The sequence below is a fragment of the Gobius niger genome, assembly GCF_951799975.1.
Source record: "Gobius niger genome assembly, chromosome: 2".
Taxonomy (NCBI): domain Eukaryota; kingdom Metazoa; phylum Chordata; class Actinopteri; order Gobiiformes; family Gobiidae; genus Gobius; species Gobius niger.
In genome coordinates this window covers 18,677,872-18,692,887 of record NC_136853.1, presented here as the reverse complement: position 1 = coordinate 18,692,887, position 15,016 = coordinate 18,677,872, and the positions used below count along the sequence as shown (strand labels likewise).

The window sequence follows — 15,016 nt, the reverse complement described above, 5'->3', positions numbered from 1 at the left end:
GGACAGTGCTTCCGACAGGTGGCGGTAGTGCGCGCGGTCAGTTTGCGTACTCTGTTCAGCGCCACAGAAGAAGATAATACCCGGAAGTAACGTTTCAATTCTAGGTGCATGAGGTTGGCGGGCACTGAATGTAAGTGTTTCCAGCGTTTCTTCTTTCAGTTACGGCGAACAAACGTCTTATAGGTAGTTCTAATGGATATAGTCATTAAGCCTTGAAAGTCAGACACAAGATCTTGCAAGCCCATAGTTAGCTTGCGTTTTGAACAAGATAAATTCTGCTGCCAAAAGTGACCATGTAAACAATATACCTGCTAGCTACAGGCCCATCAGTTCCATTTTCCTTTTATTCATTTATTTCAGGCAGCGGCACAAAGAACACAAGGCAGACAACAATCCACATGTGAACATTATGATCGATTCTGCCCACAGGGAGTGGGGAGAAGATCATGTAATTAACTTTTGAATAAGATAAGATTAGACCGAACTTGATCTCACAATGGAGACATTCACTTGTTACATCTGCTCTCCAGAACACTCAGGGCTGCAAATAGTCAGGGAAATGTGCAATCAAAGCAGAACAGGGCCATAAATAACAACAAAGGATTAACAATAATTGAGTGGTTCATTATCTGCTTCCTCTTGCCTCGTATGTGATCCATGTTGCCATGTTTGTCTTTATGCTCAGTGTAAAGTAAACGGTAGCAGCCATGCCGTCTTGTGTTGGCCCGAGCAGTCCCACCGCTGCGCTCGCAGAAGCGCTGGAAAACTCCGCACGGCTCATCGACCGACACCTGCAGGAAGACCGCTGCTTCCCCGATCTGTCCGAGCTGCTCAGCGTCCCCTCGCACAGTATGTAAACACCGCTGCTCCACAACACCTGGGACTCCACACTTGTGTGACGTCCACATGTTGTTATTGTAATGACTTTGTGCTTAGAACCTTAAATTACAGTGACATTAGCACTGATGCTCCGGTTTGAATGTTCTGGAGAAGACACACATTGGTGTCAGCATGATTGGATTGGATCAAGCACAAACCCATTCAGTATTTAGTTTTGAAAAATGTGTTTGCGTTGTGGATTAATTGGCCAATTTGTCACTCACTGATGAGGTTTTGTTGCCTGTTTTAGATATGGCTTCATTGTCTGGTGTGTCAGACATGGATTATCCACTACAAGGACCAGGTTTGCTCAGTGTGCCAAACCTGCCCGAGCTCAGTGCCGTCCGCCGAATCCCACTGCCTCCTGAACTGGTGGAGCAGTTCAGCCGTATCCTTTCTTTCTTTTTAATTCACGATGACAAAAGATTAATTTGTACAAGGTTGTGTGTTCTTAATCATTTTTAAGATATGCAATGCAACTGTATGATGGGAGTTTTCCCTGAAATCTCCAGAGCATGGCTCACCATTGACAATGACATCTTTATGTGGAATTATGAAGATGGGTAAATGTGTTTTAATGTTTGCTAAACGATGTATTTCCAATTATTGGGATGCTTCCCAAGAGCATTTTTTTGTAATTTTTTTGTTTTGTGTTTCTTATTGCAGGGGAGATGTTGCCTATTTTGACGGCCTCATTGAAACTATTTTAGCTGTGGGTCTTGTAAAACCAAAACCAGGTTTGACAATGAAACTCAACTAAGAAAAAACAAGCAAAAAAACAACTTGCTGACCATGCTCATTGCTTTCCTTTCAGGGATTCTACAACCACACATTCAGTATCTTCTTGTGTTGGCTACATCTGTGGATGTAGTTATCCTCGGGCTCAGTTTTCCCAAGACCCAGGGGGGTGAGTAAATGATGACACTGCGTAAAGAGTGAACACTAGTGATGGGCTGATGATACCTCAAAGTGAGCACGTTCATAATTGTGTCGCACTGTATCATGCACTTGTATAGGTGCCATCATTACAGCAGCGAGCCTGAAAAAGGCAAACTCAACACTGATTGAGATCATTTATTCTCGTTCAAAAATGTGAATGGTTGAGTGACAATTTAGTAAGAGGGAAACTGCTCAGAATTATGAGAATAAAAACAATTGAATGAAAAGTATCGGTGACGGCCGACAACTGTCAACACAGGTCAACACTTACCAAGATGTATGTGTATGTGACAATAATGGGGCACGGGGCATATTTTTGTTTTTGTTTACCAGTGTATGTGATAAGTCATCATAGACCATCATCTGACTCAAACTCACGACCCTCTGATTATGAACCAGCTGCTCTCTTAACAGAGCGACGCAAGCGCTATGACAACTAAGCAATATACTAGGCTACATGTTTTTGCTTTGCTTCTTGCATCTCTTACTGACAGAGATGTGAAAGAGAAGAAAAGCGATGGCTCTTGTGCTTTACACGTTATCTGTTGAATCATTTTGTAATCAGGGCAAATTCACCTTTAATCCCAAAATGACAAAATGAGCCATGTGTTGCTGTCGTTCCCTGCCGCTCGCTGCTGCACATTCCCTACGACACTATGAAAAAAGACACAGTGAAAATGATACACTCAAGACACGAGGCCGAGGTGTTGCTTTCTGTGCGTGATTTGTGTGTCAATTTAGCCCATCACTAATGAACACAACTGTTTTTATTGAACCTCACCAGTGAAAGCTGGTTAATGTTTTTGTGTTGCACAGCTAGACACCAATGATATTGGGGTGTGCGATATTGACAAAAATCTTAATATTTGGGGGACTTTTTTCCACGACAATGAAGCAATATTTTCGCAAACTATCTAAAAGAGGCAAAAATGTGTTGGCAAACATATACATTTAGATTGCTGTGTGGCTCAATAAGATACTTGTCTTGAATAAACTTAAAAAAACACTTTCCATGTTGTCTTGTAGATGGTATTTTGCAGACCTCTAAATGGTATTTGTGTAAACGCCAAACTAATAAGTGGTCTTTTTGTGCAGGTTTGAACGACAGCATGTCAGGAGGGATGCAGTTGCTTCCAGACCCACTATTCTCAATCCCTACAGATAACATCTATATTCTTTCCATCACATCCACTGACCTGGGACGCATCTTTATGGCAGGAAAAGATGGTTGCCTTTATGAGATAGCTTACCAAGCAGAAGCAGGATGGCTGACCCAGCGTTGTCGAAAAATAAACCATTCGAAGAGTGCACTGTCCTTTCTTGTTCCCTCAGTGCTCCAGTTCTCCTTCTCTGAAGATGGTATGACCAGAGCATAGCAGATTATTACAATATCCATTTAAGGTTTTAACATCGTTTGGTTTTATTTGCGACAGATCCCGTTGTGCAGATTGCAATTGATAACTCTCGAAATGTCCTTTTCACTCGTTCTGAGAAAGGAGTCCTGCAGGTATGTTTTTCAATCTGAAATTTTGCTACTGTTAAGTGTTACTTACTGACGGTGCTTCAGGTGTATGACCTCGGTGTTGACGGGCAAGGTATGAGCCGGGTCGCTACAATGTCCCAAAACGCAATTGTGGCAGCAGCTGGTAATATTGCCAGGTACGCTTCTTGTCTTTCTTTCACGTTTGAAATGGGAAGTCATTGTACAAATTACACAGTATAACATAAATCAATCTATTCATGTAAATCATTCAAACTGAATTAACCTTCACTCAAATGCTACTGTTTTTCTCTCTCTCAGGACAATTGATCGCTCAGTCTTTAAGCCTATTGTCCAGATATCTGTGATTGACAGATCTGAGTCATCAGACTGCCACCTGCTGGCTGTCACACATGCAGGTAAAGATAAATGATCATGTAAAGACATTCAAACAAATGATATACAATGCTACTTGTGTTACATGAGCTCGTTGTGCTTTTGTAGGCGTGCGTTTATATTTCACCACAGCACCGTTTGCCCCTGCGCTCCAAAAACACCTTCCTGTTAGACCAAGTTTGCTGTCTCTGGTCCATGTTCGTCTTCCACCAGGATTCTCGGCATCATCAACCCTTCAGAAACCCTCAAAGGTCCACAAGGCTCTCCACAGCAAAGGTATTAAATAACACATGGCAGACACTCGGCACTCATGCTTTCATTTCAGTCACGAGACTGTTCCATGTCTTGTAGGAGTTTTGCTAATGGCTGCTTCTGAAACGGAGGACAGTGATGTTTTATGGTGCATCAATCATGACTCGTTCCCTTTTAAGAAGCCACTAATGGAGACTCAGGTACTTGATTATCTATTTGCTTTTATTTTACTTGTATATCCATGTCCCAAAACATTTCTAGAAACATACAGCGTGTTTGTGGGGTCTTACAAAGTCTTAAAATATCTTATTTAAAAGATGGACAAAATAAGGCTTGATCCTGATTTAGCAGGTCTTGCTTTTGAAGGGCTTGTTTTTTTGTTCTTTCATTGTCTACTGATCAAATCATATGTCACGAAATGAAATGAATGTCACATAAGAACTTTGCCGTCATTGGCTATTTTAAGTTTTTTTGAGCAGGCATATGTAGGGCAGCACAGGGGCTGATGGCGCCGTGTATCACAAACCAATCAAAAGCGAATCCTGCAGAAGTGAACTCCACAAAAACGACTGGGGAAAGACCTTTATGTGTGGCACTGGATTCTCTTGGCTGCTGTTGAAAATGTCCAGGAAATGTCGGAAAAACACAATGTTTGGCCACTTAATTAAATCAAATATTTTACGAAAAAACAATTCCTTAATGCACTCAAGTCGATGAGAACAGTAAGTGGGAGAAGAAAGGTTAAGGGAAGAAGAAATAATGAAACTGCAAATCAGACCAGTCAGAAGGTCATTTTCTGAGTCTGAAAGAGCATTATGTGCCCTCCATGTTGTGATGCACTGTCTGGTCAGTGGTTGTGATGCACTGTCTGGTCAGTGGTTGTGAGCTTCTTCTGTAGTAATTCACTTTTCTAGACCAGAACAGACCAGCTCTGCGAAGTGGCACAGTGGTTAGTGAGAAGAAAGTTCCAGCTGTAAATCCTTGGGCTGGACGGGACCTGTCTTATGTGGAGTTGGTCTGTTTTCCCTGTGCATACGTACGTTTACTCCGGGTAACCCAGTTTCCCCTACCTCTCAGAAGCCACACCTCTGTTGGTCTGTCCCAAAGGGCAGCCGTGGCTACATGCATAGCAAGTATGGAGTAAGTGCATAACACACATACACCATACTTGGTGCCACACTCTCGTTGGCGCATCGAGTTACCTTGTGTATGAAATAAACATTGGCCATGCAGTGTGGCCGATGAGAGTGCGGCTCTTTGCCCGATTGGGTACATTGGATACAATGTGGCTCTTTAGATCAGATTTGGTACATTTTTCCCATTGACGTAGTTAGGGCTGAAACGATTATTGAAATAGTCGACTAGTCTAACTATTTTCGTAATGGATTAATCGTTCTCTGGTTCACACAGACTCTAATGGTGCGAAAATGACATAAAACATTTAGTATTTTTGATACTTTGTTTTTGTAGTTTGGGTCTGTAGTGTTTTGTACATTGTAAATTTCAGGAATAGAGCCTCCAACAAACATTTCCCTTTAGTTTAATAAATAACATTTTCCTACACCATTTACAGCCAAGCGATTAATCCATTAATCGTAAAAATAACCGCTAGATTAATCGATTACAAAATAATCGTTAGTTGCAGCCCTAGACGTAATCAGTAATTAAGAATCTCCCATAGACTTACAGACCCTGCTCCCCCTTTAACCTTATCTCTCCGCCGTGTGGGGAAGGCTCTTTTGCAGAGCAGCGTCGCGTGAGGCAAAGCCAGAGGCAGGTTTAATGGCAGGTCTTGGCACTGGGGACAGTTTCTGAACACTTAATCTTCAGGGAAACAGAACAAAATGAGGAAATGAAAAAAAAAAGACTAGCATTAACAAAACATATTATTTGAAGTGCCACATCGTCGTATGGAAAAGTGTGCATTCATTGCCATTTCCTTCCCAGTTGTAAATGTTGTAGAAGCAACAAAAAACTGAAGCTCAGTTCTGAGGCTTTTGATTAAAGTTTGCAAACTTTGTTCAGCCAAATGCCTTGTACTTTCTCTGCACAGTCCAGTCAGGGCCAGGCTCTAAACCCTGAACAGGCTGTAAGCCAGAGGTGTATCAGAGACGAGACTCAGTCACAGACATCCTCCAGCTCTATACGTATTATAGAAATAAAAACAAAATGCTGTCAGTTTGATATAGATTTTAAATATAGATTTATTTCAATCTTGGTGAGGAAATAAACCTAGTCTAATATAATTGTTGCTCTCGGGCAGTGAACAGCTATGACATCTAAAAATCGCCAGATTACAATTTCTCATGCTTTTAAACATTTTCCCCACAGCCTTACACAGGACACGCACAGTCCTTGCCACTCAATTTGCTGTTGTTGAGTGATGGAGCACTAACCCCATGCTTTTGCTGTTATCATTTTACATGCATAACTACAAGGCAAGGAGTTAAGTTATAGTTTGGGTTAAGTATAGTAATTATTACACATAATGTGATGCCGGTTGGTCGGTGCATTTTCAGGCTTTTCACTGGATCAAGGTTGAAAAGGTTCTTAGTCTCTGTTTGTCCTTAGGGACTCACTTCACTCACACTCTGCCTCTGCAATACCCGATTTCCACCACGGTACCTGCAGTGTAAAACAGGACGATGGGGCTCAGTATCCCTTTATCGGATACGTATTGTATCGCAACAACAGTTCATTGTCTCTGCGGTAGTACTTAGAGCCTAATGAATACAGTAATAATGTAATGCAGTAATGTTTTTTTTTTGTCTTGTGCTCCTAAATTCTTAACTGCTTAAGTTAGGAGCACATGTCTACCAAATGTAATTGTGTGGCATTAATGTTTTTTTATTTTTTTTTACTTAAATTGTGCCTTTCCCATTGATTGCAGATGATGTCTAATGTTGATGGACACTCATGGGCTCTCTGTGCCATCAATGAAGAAAGACCTTGCAGGATTTCTACCCCTCTAAACAAGGAGCAAATCCCTATCACGGACTCCCCTGTGGTGGTTCAGCAGCACAATGTCCCTCCTCAAAAATTTGTCCTCCTTTCAGCCAAGGTTCAGCTTCAGCAAATGATCACAGTCGCGCCTCTATTAGGCTTTCAAATGGGTTGATTACAGACTTTCTGTGCTTTGTAGGGGAGTCACATTTTTCAGAAACTGCGTCCGGTGGATCAGCTGCGCCACCTGCTCGTTAGCTGTGCTGGAGGAGAAAGTGAGGAGATCGAGCGGTTCTTCAAGCTGCACCGGGTATAATATCAAAATGAGTTCAATATAATGAACCTGTAGAAGGTGATTCTAATGACACATGAAACTGACTCAGAGAATTGTTTTAGGAAGAGCAGGCTTGTGCGACGTCACTGATACTTGCCTGCTCTGCCGCTGCATGTGATCGAGAAGTTTCACAATGGGCAACCAGAGCGTTCTTCAGGTTAGAGGAGTTCTAATCTGTTTTTTTATGAAGCCTTTCTTTTTAATCATGTTCAGTTGCTCTGTACAGATATGGCGGAGAGGCACAGATGAGGTTCCCTGCAGCCATGGCCAATCCCAGCACTGTCGGCCCAGTCATGAGCTCTCCAGCACCAGGTTGGGATTAGTACAAAAGCCACGCGTCAAAACATTAAAAAGTCTGCTTTCAAATTTGAAGTTTTGACACTTTTCCTGTCAGGTATTGTGCCCCCGTCATTAGCCACTCCATTCACACATATGGCACCGGGCACTGTCTCCATGACACCAATTTCCGCTGGACCAGAGGTGATTTTCTCAGGGAAGCATAACGGCATCTGCATCTACTTTGCCCGTATTCTCGGGTAGGCGACTCTTTTTTCCCCTTTTTTTATTGATTCTTAACATTCTTACAATTATTATAATTTTCCTTGTTTTAAACAGAAATATTTGGGATGGATGTCTCGCTGTTGAGACAAAAATAAATACTGGAAGCCAGATTGTCAGTATTGTAAGTGTTAAAACACACACAAAGATTGATGTGTTATTAATATAGACCTGGCATGTGAATGTTGATGTTTGCTCCTTTAGCTGGAAACCAGCGTCTGTTCCGTTGACCTGGAGGCTGTGCTTTTGGAGCTCTGTGGCCTGCGAGAATTTCTAGATAAAAACTCTCAGTTTAATCCATCCGCTCTTGACGCTGTGAGGTAAGAGGTCCATATTTATCACCTAGCAGTGGCAAAACACTATAGACCAGTGGTCCCCAACCACCGGGCCGGGGACCATTTGCTACCACGCCACAGAGAAATGGTAAATAATTTATAAACGACCGCATTTTCTCCGATTGATCTTTTACCTGTCCCTCTTGACTCGCAAACAAGCTCGTCCATAGATCCATAGATATATAATGAAACTCATATATATATATATATATATATATATATATATATATATATATATATATATATATATATATATATATATATATATATATATATATATATATATATAATGACAGACTCAGCGCAGCCTCGTGCAGCTGAACGTGTTACGTGCATCACCTACGTCTTTCTGTCACCAGCGTGTCTCTCTCTCCCTTTCGCCGACAGCTCGTGCAAATTTTTTCAAAACGTCATCGCTCTGCAGCCTCACAACTTTGTTTGCATTTACCTCTCATGCTTCCACAGGACAGAGCTGTATTTATCCCGCTGTGAAGTGAACCGTCCTGCGCCCCACGCTTTAAAAACGTGACCCATAGTCTAATTATGCACATGTTCCAAAGCGCACGCCCCCAATATCGGCCCACCCCAGACCCCCCATGCACTGGGGAAATGTTCAGGTCCTGTACCGGTCCCGTGCAGGAAGACTGTTGGGGCCCCCTGTTGTAGACGATGTGTTGAACTGTATGAATATCTGTCTGTATCTTAAGCTGTGTTAATACTTTTGAATCTTCTGGTCTTCATTGCGCTTCTGTTTTCCTTGTCAGTTTTAACTCCCCAGCAAATTTGCAGCAAAGGCTGTTAGGATTTATGAGACCTGATGGTGCAAACACGCAACAGGTTCAACAGGAGCTTCAGAGAAAATATCACAGTGAGCACCTTTTAGCTTTTGTTTTTTGACGAACTCCTCATGGATTTTTCTTCTTTTCCGTGTCTGAAGACTGTGATTTGTTTCTCTTGCAGCAAAGGCTCAGCTATATGAGAAGGTGTCCCTGCAGGGCATCCAACAGTTGGTGCATCGTTCCTATCAAACGTTAGCTCTCTGGAAGCTTTTATGTGATCATCAGTTTAGCCTCATTATGTCTGAGCTGCCCAAGGTGAGACAGACCTTTCAGCAACCGGTCAGTGTTAACGTGAGGTTGACCCTGCTGTGTTTGCCTCTTTAGGATATTCAGGAACAAATGAAGGGAGTGACTTTTAAAGATATCGTGATCCGAGGGAAAGAACTGTCTGGAGCTCTCATCACGGCTGTCATTAATGCCTACATCAAAGATAATGCCTCTGTGGATGCCATTAGTAATCACATGCGGGACCTCTGCCCACTGTTGTATAGCAGTGATGACAGCATATGCTCCAAGGTAAAAGCAAAACGGTCTTTAACTTTTTAACTGCTTACCTCTGCAATTGAGTTAATAATCTGCATAATTCTAGATTTAATAACATGCATGTTGTGTTTTTTTGTTTCTCAGGCAAATGAGTTACTGCAGAATTCAAAGCAGATCCAGAGTAAGACAGAAAAAGAGCGAACCCTCAGGGAGTCTTTGCGGCTCTATCAGCAGATCAGCCAGCACACAGACCTGTCACTTGTCTGCTCCCAGTATAGACAAGGTGGAAAAACAACCTCTGCCTCTTGCATTTACGCTGTTGCTTTTATATTCTCTGTTAATATTGTTTCTTTATATGCTCAGTTCGTTTCTATGAGGGTGTTCTTGAGCTGTGCCTCACAGCGGCCGACAAGAAAGATCCGCAAAAACTTGGTCCTCATTTTTACAAGAATGGGGAGCCAGAGGATGACAAAGTGGGTCAGCAAGCCTTCCAAGAAAGGTAAACCATGCATACTGTATAAAGGGTATGCACACTTAAAATCTAAAGGGAAATAGAACAGATCAAAGAATAACATTGCAGACTGTCCACTCAATCAGCTGCTGTTGCCGTGACGGAAAGCTGGTTACTGTCATGCTGTCACTGTCTTATTCCTTTTTGCAGACTTTTGTGTTACAAGTGCATTACAGACACAATGCAGGAGCTTGTGAACCAGAGCAAAGCAGCCCCACAGTCTCCCAGTGTCCCAAAGCAACCAGGCCCCCCTGTCCTGACCTCTGACCCCAACATGCTTAGCAACGAAGAAGCTACTGCACATGTAAGTTAAATAATGATTTCTTCAGCCTGAAATAAGACGCATGCCTCGGATTTGACCTGTGCTGTTGTAGTTTGAGCAGATGCGGGGCTTGGCGCAGCGGTCTCAGGACGAGTTGTTTCACATCGCGCTTTACAACTGGCTGATTCAGGCTGATCTGACCGACAAGCTGCTGGAGGTATTGACACAATATTTGAATGTAATTTGAACAGGAGAACGTTTGACTGATAGTTTAATTTATTCTGTAATGGCCTGCGGTTTAGGTGAATTCTCCACACCTTGAAGAGCACCTCATGCATATGATCAAGCAGGACCAGAGCAAGGTTCACAATATGGACCTGCTGTGGCGCTACTACGAAAAGAACCGCAATTTTGGCAAAGCAGCGCATGTCTTGGCTCGCCTCGCTGACATGCACAGGTGCAGTAAACCGTTCGATGCATAAGCAATGCAGCATCTTCTATCCATACTGAGATGATTTTCTTCTGCAGCACTGAGATCTCGCTAAAACAACGTCTGGAGTATATTGCCCGTGCCATACTGTCCGCTAAGAGCGCCTCTTGCATCTCCGCTCAGGCAGCAGATGGAGAGTTTCTTCATGAACTGGAGGAGAAAATGGAGGTATGAGTGGGTAATGTAGCCAGTGGTTTAAACTTTAAATTGAGCTTTTCTTCCTTCTTGCAGCTTGTGCGTATTCAAGTCCAGATCCAGGAAAGCCTCATTAGACAGTACTCTCACCACCCCTCAGTGAAGTCTGTCATCTCACAGCTGGACTCTGAGCTCATGGATATTACCAAGGTAACAAAGAGAAACGTTATTGATCTGGCACGACTCGGATGGAATAACTCGGTGTTTGATGTTGTTATCTGTAGCTCTATGGAGAGTTTGCGGACCATTACAAACTGTCTGAAAGCAAACTGGCCATCATTCACTGTGCTGGACATTCTGACCCTATTCTGGTTCATTCATTGTGGCAAGAAATCATGGAGAAAGGTTGGTGCATACTGTTGTGTTTTTGTCACGATCTTTTTACACAACATTAACTGTTGCTGCGGCTGATGCTCACATTTCAGAACTGGCTGACTCAGTGGCCATGAGCCCTGTAGACAGAATGAGGTCTCTGAGTTTGAAGCTGGTCTCTCTGGGGAAGATGTACGCTGCAACACCCAGATATTTCCCTTTAGGTGAGACCGTCACTCTGACAATTGTCTTTGGTTTCTGCACAGTTTAATCAGTTAGTTAATGTAGTGAGGTCATGCAGAACCACATGTATATATGAATGATCGTCTTTGCAGAGTTTCTGGTGAGGTTTTTGGAGCAGGAGGTGTGCCGGCTCAACTGGGATGTAGGGTTTGTCACTTGCACAATGCAGGAAATTGGAGTACAGCTGCCCCGTCTTCTGGAGGTCTACGACCAACTCTTCAAAACACGGGCATGTGACTTCAGACTGGTTTTGAATAGACGAGAGCTGAAGGTGATGTGTTTCACTAAAATCTGTCTCTGTAGGATCCCTGTTGGCAACGGCTGAAGAAACCTCTTCACTTGGTGGAGTGTATTCATGTTCTTTTGTCTGGATATGTGGACGACCCGAGTAAGGTGGCGACCTACGACCGGTAAGAGCGGCCGCATGTTTGTTCAGAACACAGTTTCACGTGCTGCAGTTCATTCATGTCTGAATCTATCTAAACCCTTTTTGCCTTTTTCAGACGGAGGTTCACTAACGTTTGTCTTGACAACATCTGTGGCTACCTAGTTGAGTTGCAATCTCTCAGTCCCAACTCAGCCCTTCAACAGATCATCAGTAATTTCAAGGCACTGCAGGCCAAGCTGGAGAAACTGCATTGAAGAGCTGACCCCAGATCTGTCGCTTTTGGCCTAAAAGCGCATTAAAGACACGCACACATTCTCCTGTGGTTCCTCTTCTGCAAACTTAAGAACAGTTTTATAGATTATTTAATACATTTTGATAGTGGTCTAAAAGTAATATTGAACAGTGAAACAACTACTATTTTCATTGTTTGAATAATGAAATTTGTTCATTTTGTTGTGATAAAATGTCAATATTTTCTACACTTCCCTGAATTAAACCAGTTGTAATGGTGCGCTGCCTTCCTGTCTGTGTCCGTGAGGACGATTTTTGGTATTTCTTTCCTCAAACGCGTGGTGCTGTCGAAATTATGTACAAAACTTAAACAGAAAAGTGATGTATGCCAAAGGTTGTCACAAACATTGTATTATTTGTAACAAAGCTTTAGATTAGCTTTTGTATGTTTTAATTTAGCCAACAGTTTTAGCGCTCTCAACACTCAAACCTTTTATCTCGCATAAAACCTGAAAGAAATAAAGTGGCCATTTGTTTTGTGTATTTGTTTTGTGAAGAGACTCAGTCTTTAGCTTCTTTTGCAGTGTGCTTTAAATGAGACGATGCTACAAAGCTTGAATAGATTATATGTTTGTTTCCGTAATTATCTTTAATTGCAATCAACACTTGTAGTTTCATAGTCATTATGGCTGTAATTGCTTTAGGTTGTTTTTTCCCCCTAATTGGTTGTGCACAGTAGTGAGCAATTATGTTTAATTTTTATGTGTGTTGTGTTTGCAGACTCAAACACTGCTGATTTTCAGACCCTCGACTGCCTCAACAGTGACGGCGAAAGCCAAAACTGCTCAAAATGTTCATTACAGCCTTGGACGTTTGTCTTATGCACGGTTTTCAGTGAGTGAAAAGCTAGATTACTATTTAATGATATGAAAGGGAATAAAACAACTTATTAAATAACAAGTAGAAGGCAAGCATGAAAATATCACCATAGTGGAGACAATCTTTCATATGAAATGCAACGGACCCTTTCACTGCTGACATCAGCTGGAGGCAGGGATCAAGAGAAATACGACTAAACTAAAACTAAAAAATGTGGACCTGTTGTGGCTTAAGGTGCAAGAACAAGAGGAATGACATTTGAGACGATAAAATAAGGTTTTTCTGATATTTCCCACAAAACAGCAGACATTTGTTCATTGTTACTATGACAACAGCTACAATGGAATCTAGCCTCCTGCCTCCAGCTAAAGCCCTGAATGTTTACAAACAATTAAAGGGTCTATATTCTATTACTTGACGTTAATGATGTACAAAATTCAAAAAAGAAATGACATTTTCGCTTTTAAAATCACAAAACAAATACATTTTTCTTCATGCAAATCGCTAAAAATGATCCCACCTTTATGGCTACGGATGTAATAGGCTCAGGCTATATAAAAACAGGTGATGTAGGATGGTCAGTAGAAAAGACTTGTGGCCAAAACATTGAAACATTGATATGACAGGCTTTTGGACCCAATCCCAAATAAATTGCCTAGTGGTCAGGTTCAACATGTGGATTTTCCTAACCTTGCCCTCCATCTTAGATTATGACATCATCTAATCTAGAACTTGAACGCAGCCTCAGGAGATGGATATTCATGAGTTTAAGTTTATAATTAAAACGATAAAAAAAAACATGCTTTTTGTTTGTACATTTACCAGCATTCTCCAACTAATAAAAGCCTGTGCGAGCTGTAAAGAGGTGGAGAATGATCTCATTTTAAGTGCTTAATGTACTGCTCAGTAAACACTTGAACACAACGTAAATCCAAGTGCTCCCTTTATTCATACAGTAAAGAGAACACTTAGAGTTACATTGTGTTTTTCAAGTGTTCCCTTTATAGTTTAGAGCAGTGTATTCTTTAGGCCAGAAAACAGTGGTTGTCTGTTCCTTGTTGCTCATGTGTTTTATTTTTCATGCCTCAAGGTTAAAGTGACACTAACAACATAAAACTTTGTCTGCCAAATCTTCATTTTTGGTGTTAAAAGCTACACACTCTTTTCTGTTTCTTTTTTTTTCCTTTGTAAAAATTCTATCAGAACAGGCACAAAAGGAAAGGGCCCATTTCTCATGACATCCCCCTAGAATAGTTGTTTTTAACAGCAGCTCTGACAGTGCGTCTTCATTTACTTCTGCACTTCGAAAACATAATAAACAAACAAAGCACAACAAAAAAAGCTCTTTCCAAGTAGCACCTCAAATACTTTCAATATTTCTACTTCAAATGGAGTTTTTAGCAAACATGTTGAATGATGCAAACATTAAAGTAGAAACAAGAAACTAAAGTCATGAACTTGAATGTGCTGTTGGGAAACTCCACCACCTTCGAAAACAAGAGTAGGGGAGAGTGGGGTAAGTTGAACCAAGCAGCCATTATATTTTGGACATAAAACATATTTAATTTTATGTTAGATTAAAGATTTGAGCTTTACATTTGAAAAAAAAAAAAAAAAAAAAAAACAAATGGCGGTAGAATAAACCCACTTTGTATGATAATCTTTTTTTCTGATGCTTGTTGGTCATTTTGTTAGGTATAAAACCAGATAAATATGGGCAGATTTCCTCTTAAAGAGTGTGTTTCCAGTATTTTGGCCCCAGATCCATCACATCAATCTAAAACCTGAAACTATTTACAAATTAAATAAACAACAAAGAAGAGAAAATGGGGTAATGCATGTACATTATATTATAGTTTTACACAATAACCACCAAAGCAAAAAGCTTACCCCACTCTCCTGTATTGTCAATTGTCAGAGCATGGCTAGCTCTCTGCTTTTTTTATTTAATTATTTTTTACATAAAAGTAACTCATGGGGTGAAACAAAAACAAAAAGAAAAGGTTGCAGACCCCTGCCTGGTTAATTTTATCCATACCTCATACAGTAAAGTACATCAGTCGCTTC

At 41.3% G+C, this 15,016-nt stretch overlaps 1 protein-coding gene across 1 annotated transcript; it reads left to right on the top strand.

Moving 5' to 3' along the window:
• Positions 1 to 63: 63 nt before the first annotated feature.
• nup155 (nucleoporin 155) lies at positions 64 to 12,549 on the top strand. The gene is made up of 34 exons (XM_079551652.1): positions 64 to 130; positions 686 to 849; positions 1,130 to 1,267; positions 1,346 to 1,442; positions 1,546 to 1,616; positions 1,694 to 1,786; positions 2,914 to 3,177; positions 3,252 to 3,325; positions 3,386 to 3,477; positions 3,620 to 3,717; positions 3,803 to 3,970; positions 4,046 to 4,146; positions 6,837 to 7,007; positions 7,089 to 7,199; positions 7,286 to 7,380; positions 7,450 to 7,535; positions 7,618 to 7,759; positions 7,839 to 7,905; positions 7,986 to 8,101; positions 8,881 to 8,984; positions 9,077 to 9,210; positions 9,280 to 9,471; positions 9,583 to 9,721; positions 9,802 to 9,937; positions 10,100 to 10,253; positions 10,324 to 10,428; positions 10,514 to 10,668; positions 10,740 to 10,869; positions 10,933 to 11,046; positions 11,121 to 11,241; positions 11,322 to 11,432; positions 11,544 to 11,680; positions 11,755 to 11,861; positions 11,955 to 12,549. The coding sequence occupies exons 2-34, from the start codon at positions 708 to 710 to the stop codon at positions 12,091 to 12,093; spliced, it is 4,104 nt and encodes a 1,367-aa protein (XP_079407778.1). The 5' UTR covers positions 64 to 130; positions 686 to 707; the 3' UTR covers positions 12,094 to 12,549.
• Positions 12,550 to 15,016: the final 2,467 nt, after the last annotated feature.

What these genes read in the sequence shown, in the direction of transcription:
- nup155 (XM_079551652.1), top strand. Translation starts at nt 708, where the DNA reads ATGCCGTCTTGTGTTGGCCCGAGCAGTCCCACCGCTGCGCTCGCAGAA. An exon ending in GTTCTCCTTCTCTGAAGATG is followed by an intron (nt 3,178 to 3,251) that starts GTATGACCAGAG and finishes TATTTGCGACAG; the next exon opens with ATCCCGTTGTGCAGATTGCA. An exon ending in AGCCACTAATGGAGACTCAG is followed by an intron (nt 4,147 to 6,836) that starts GTACTTGATTAT and finishes CATTGATTGCAG; the next exon opens with ATGATGTCTAATGTTGATGG.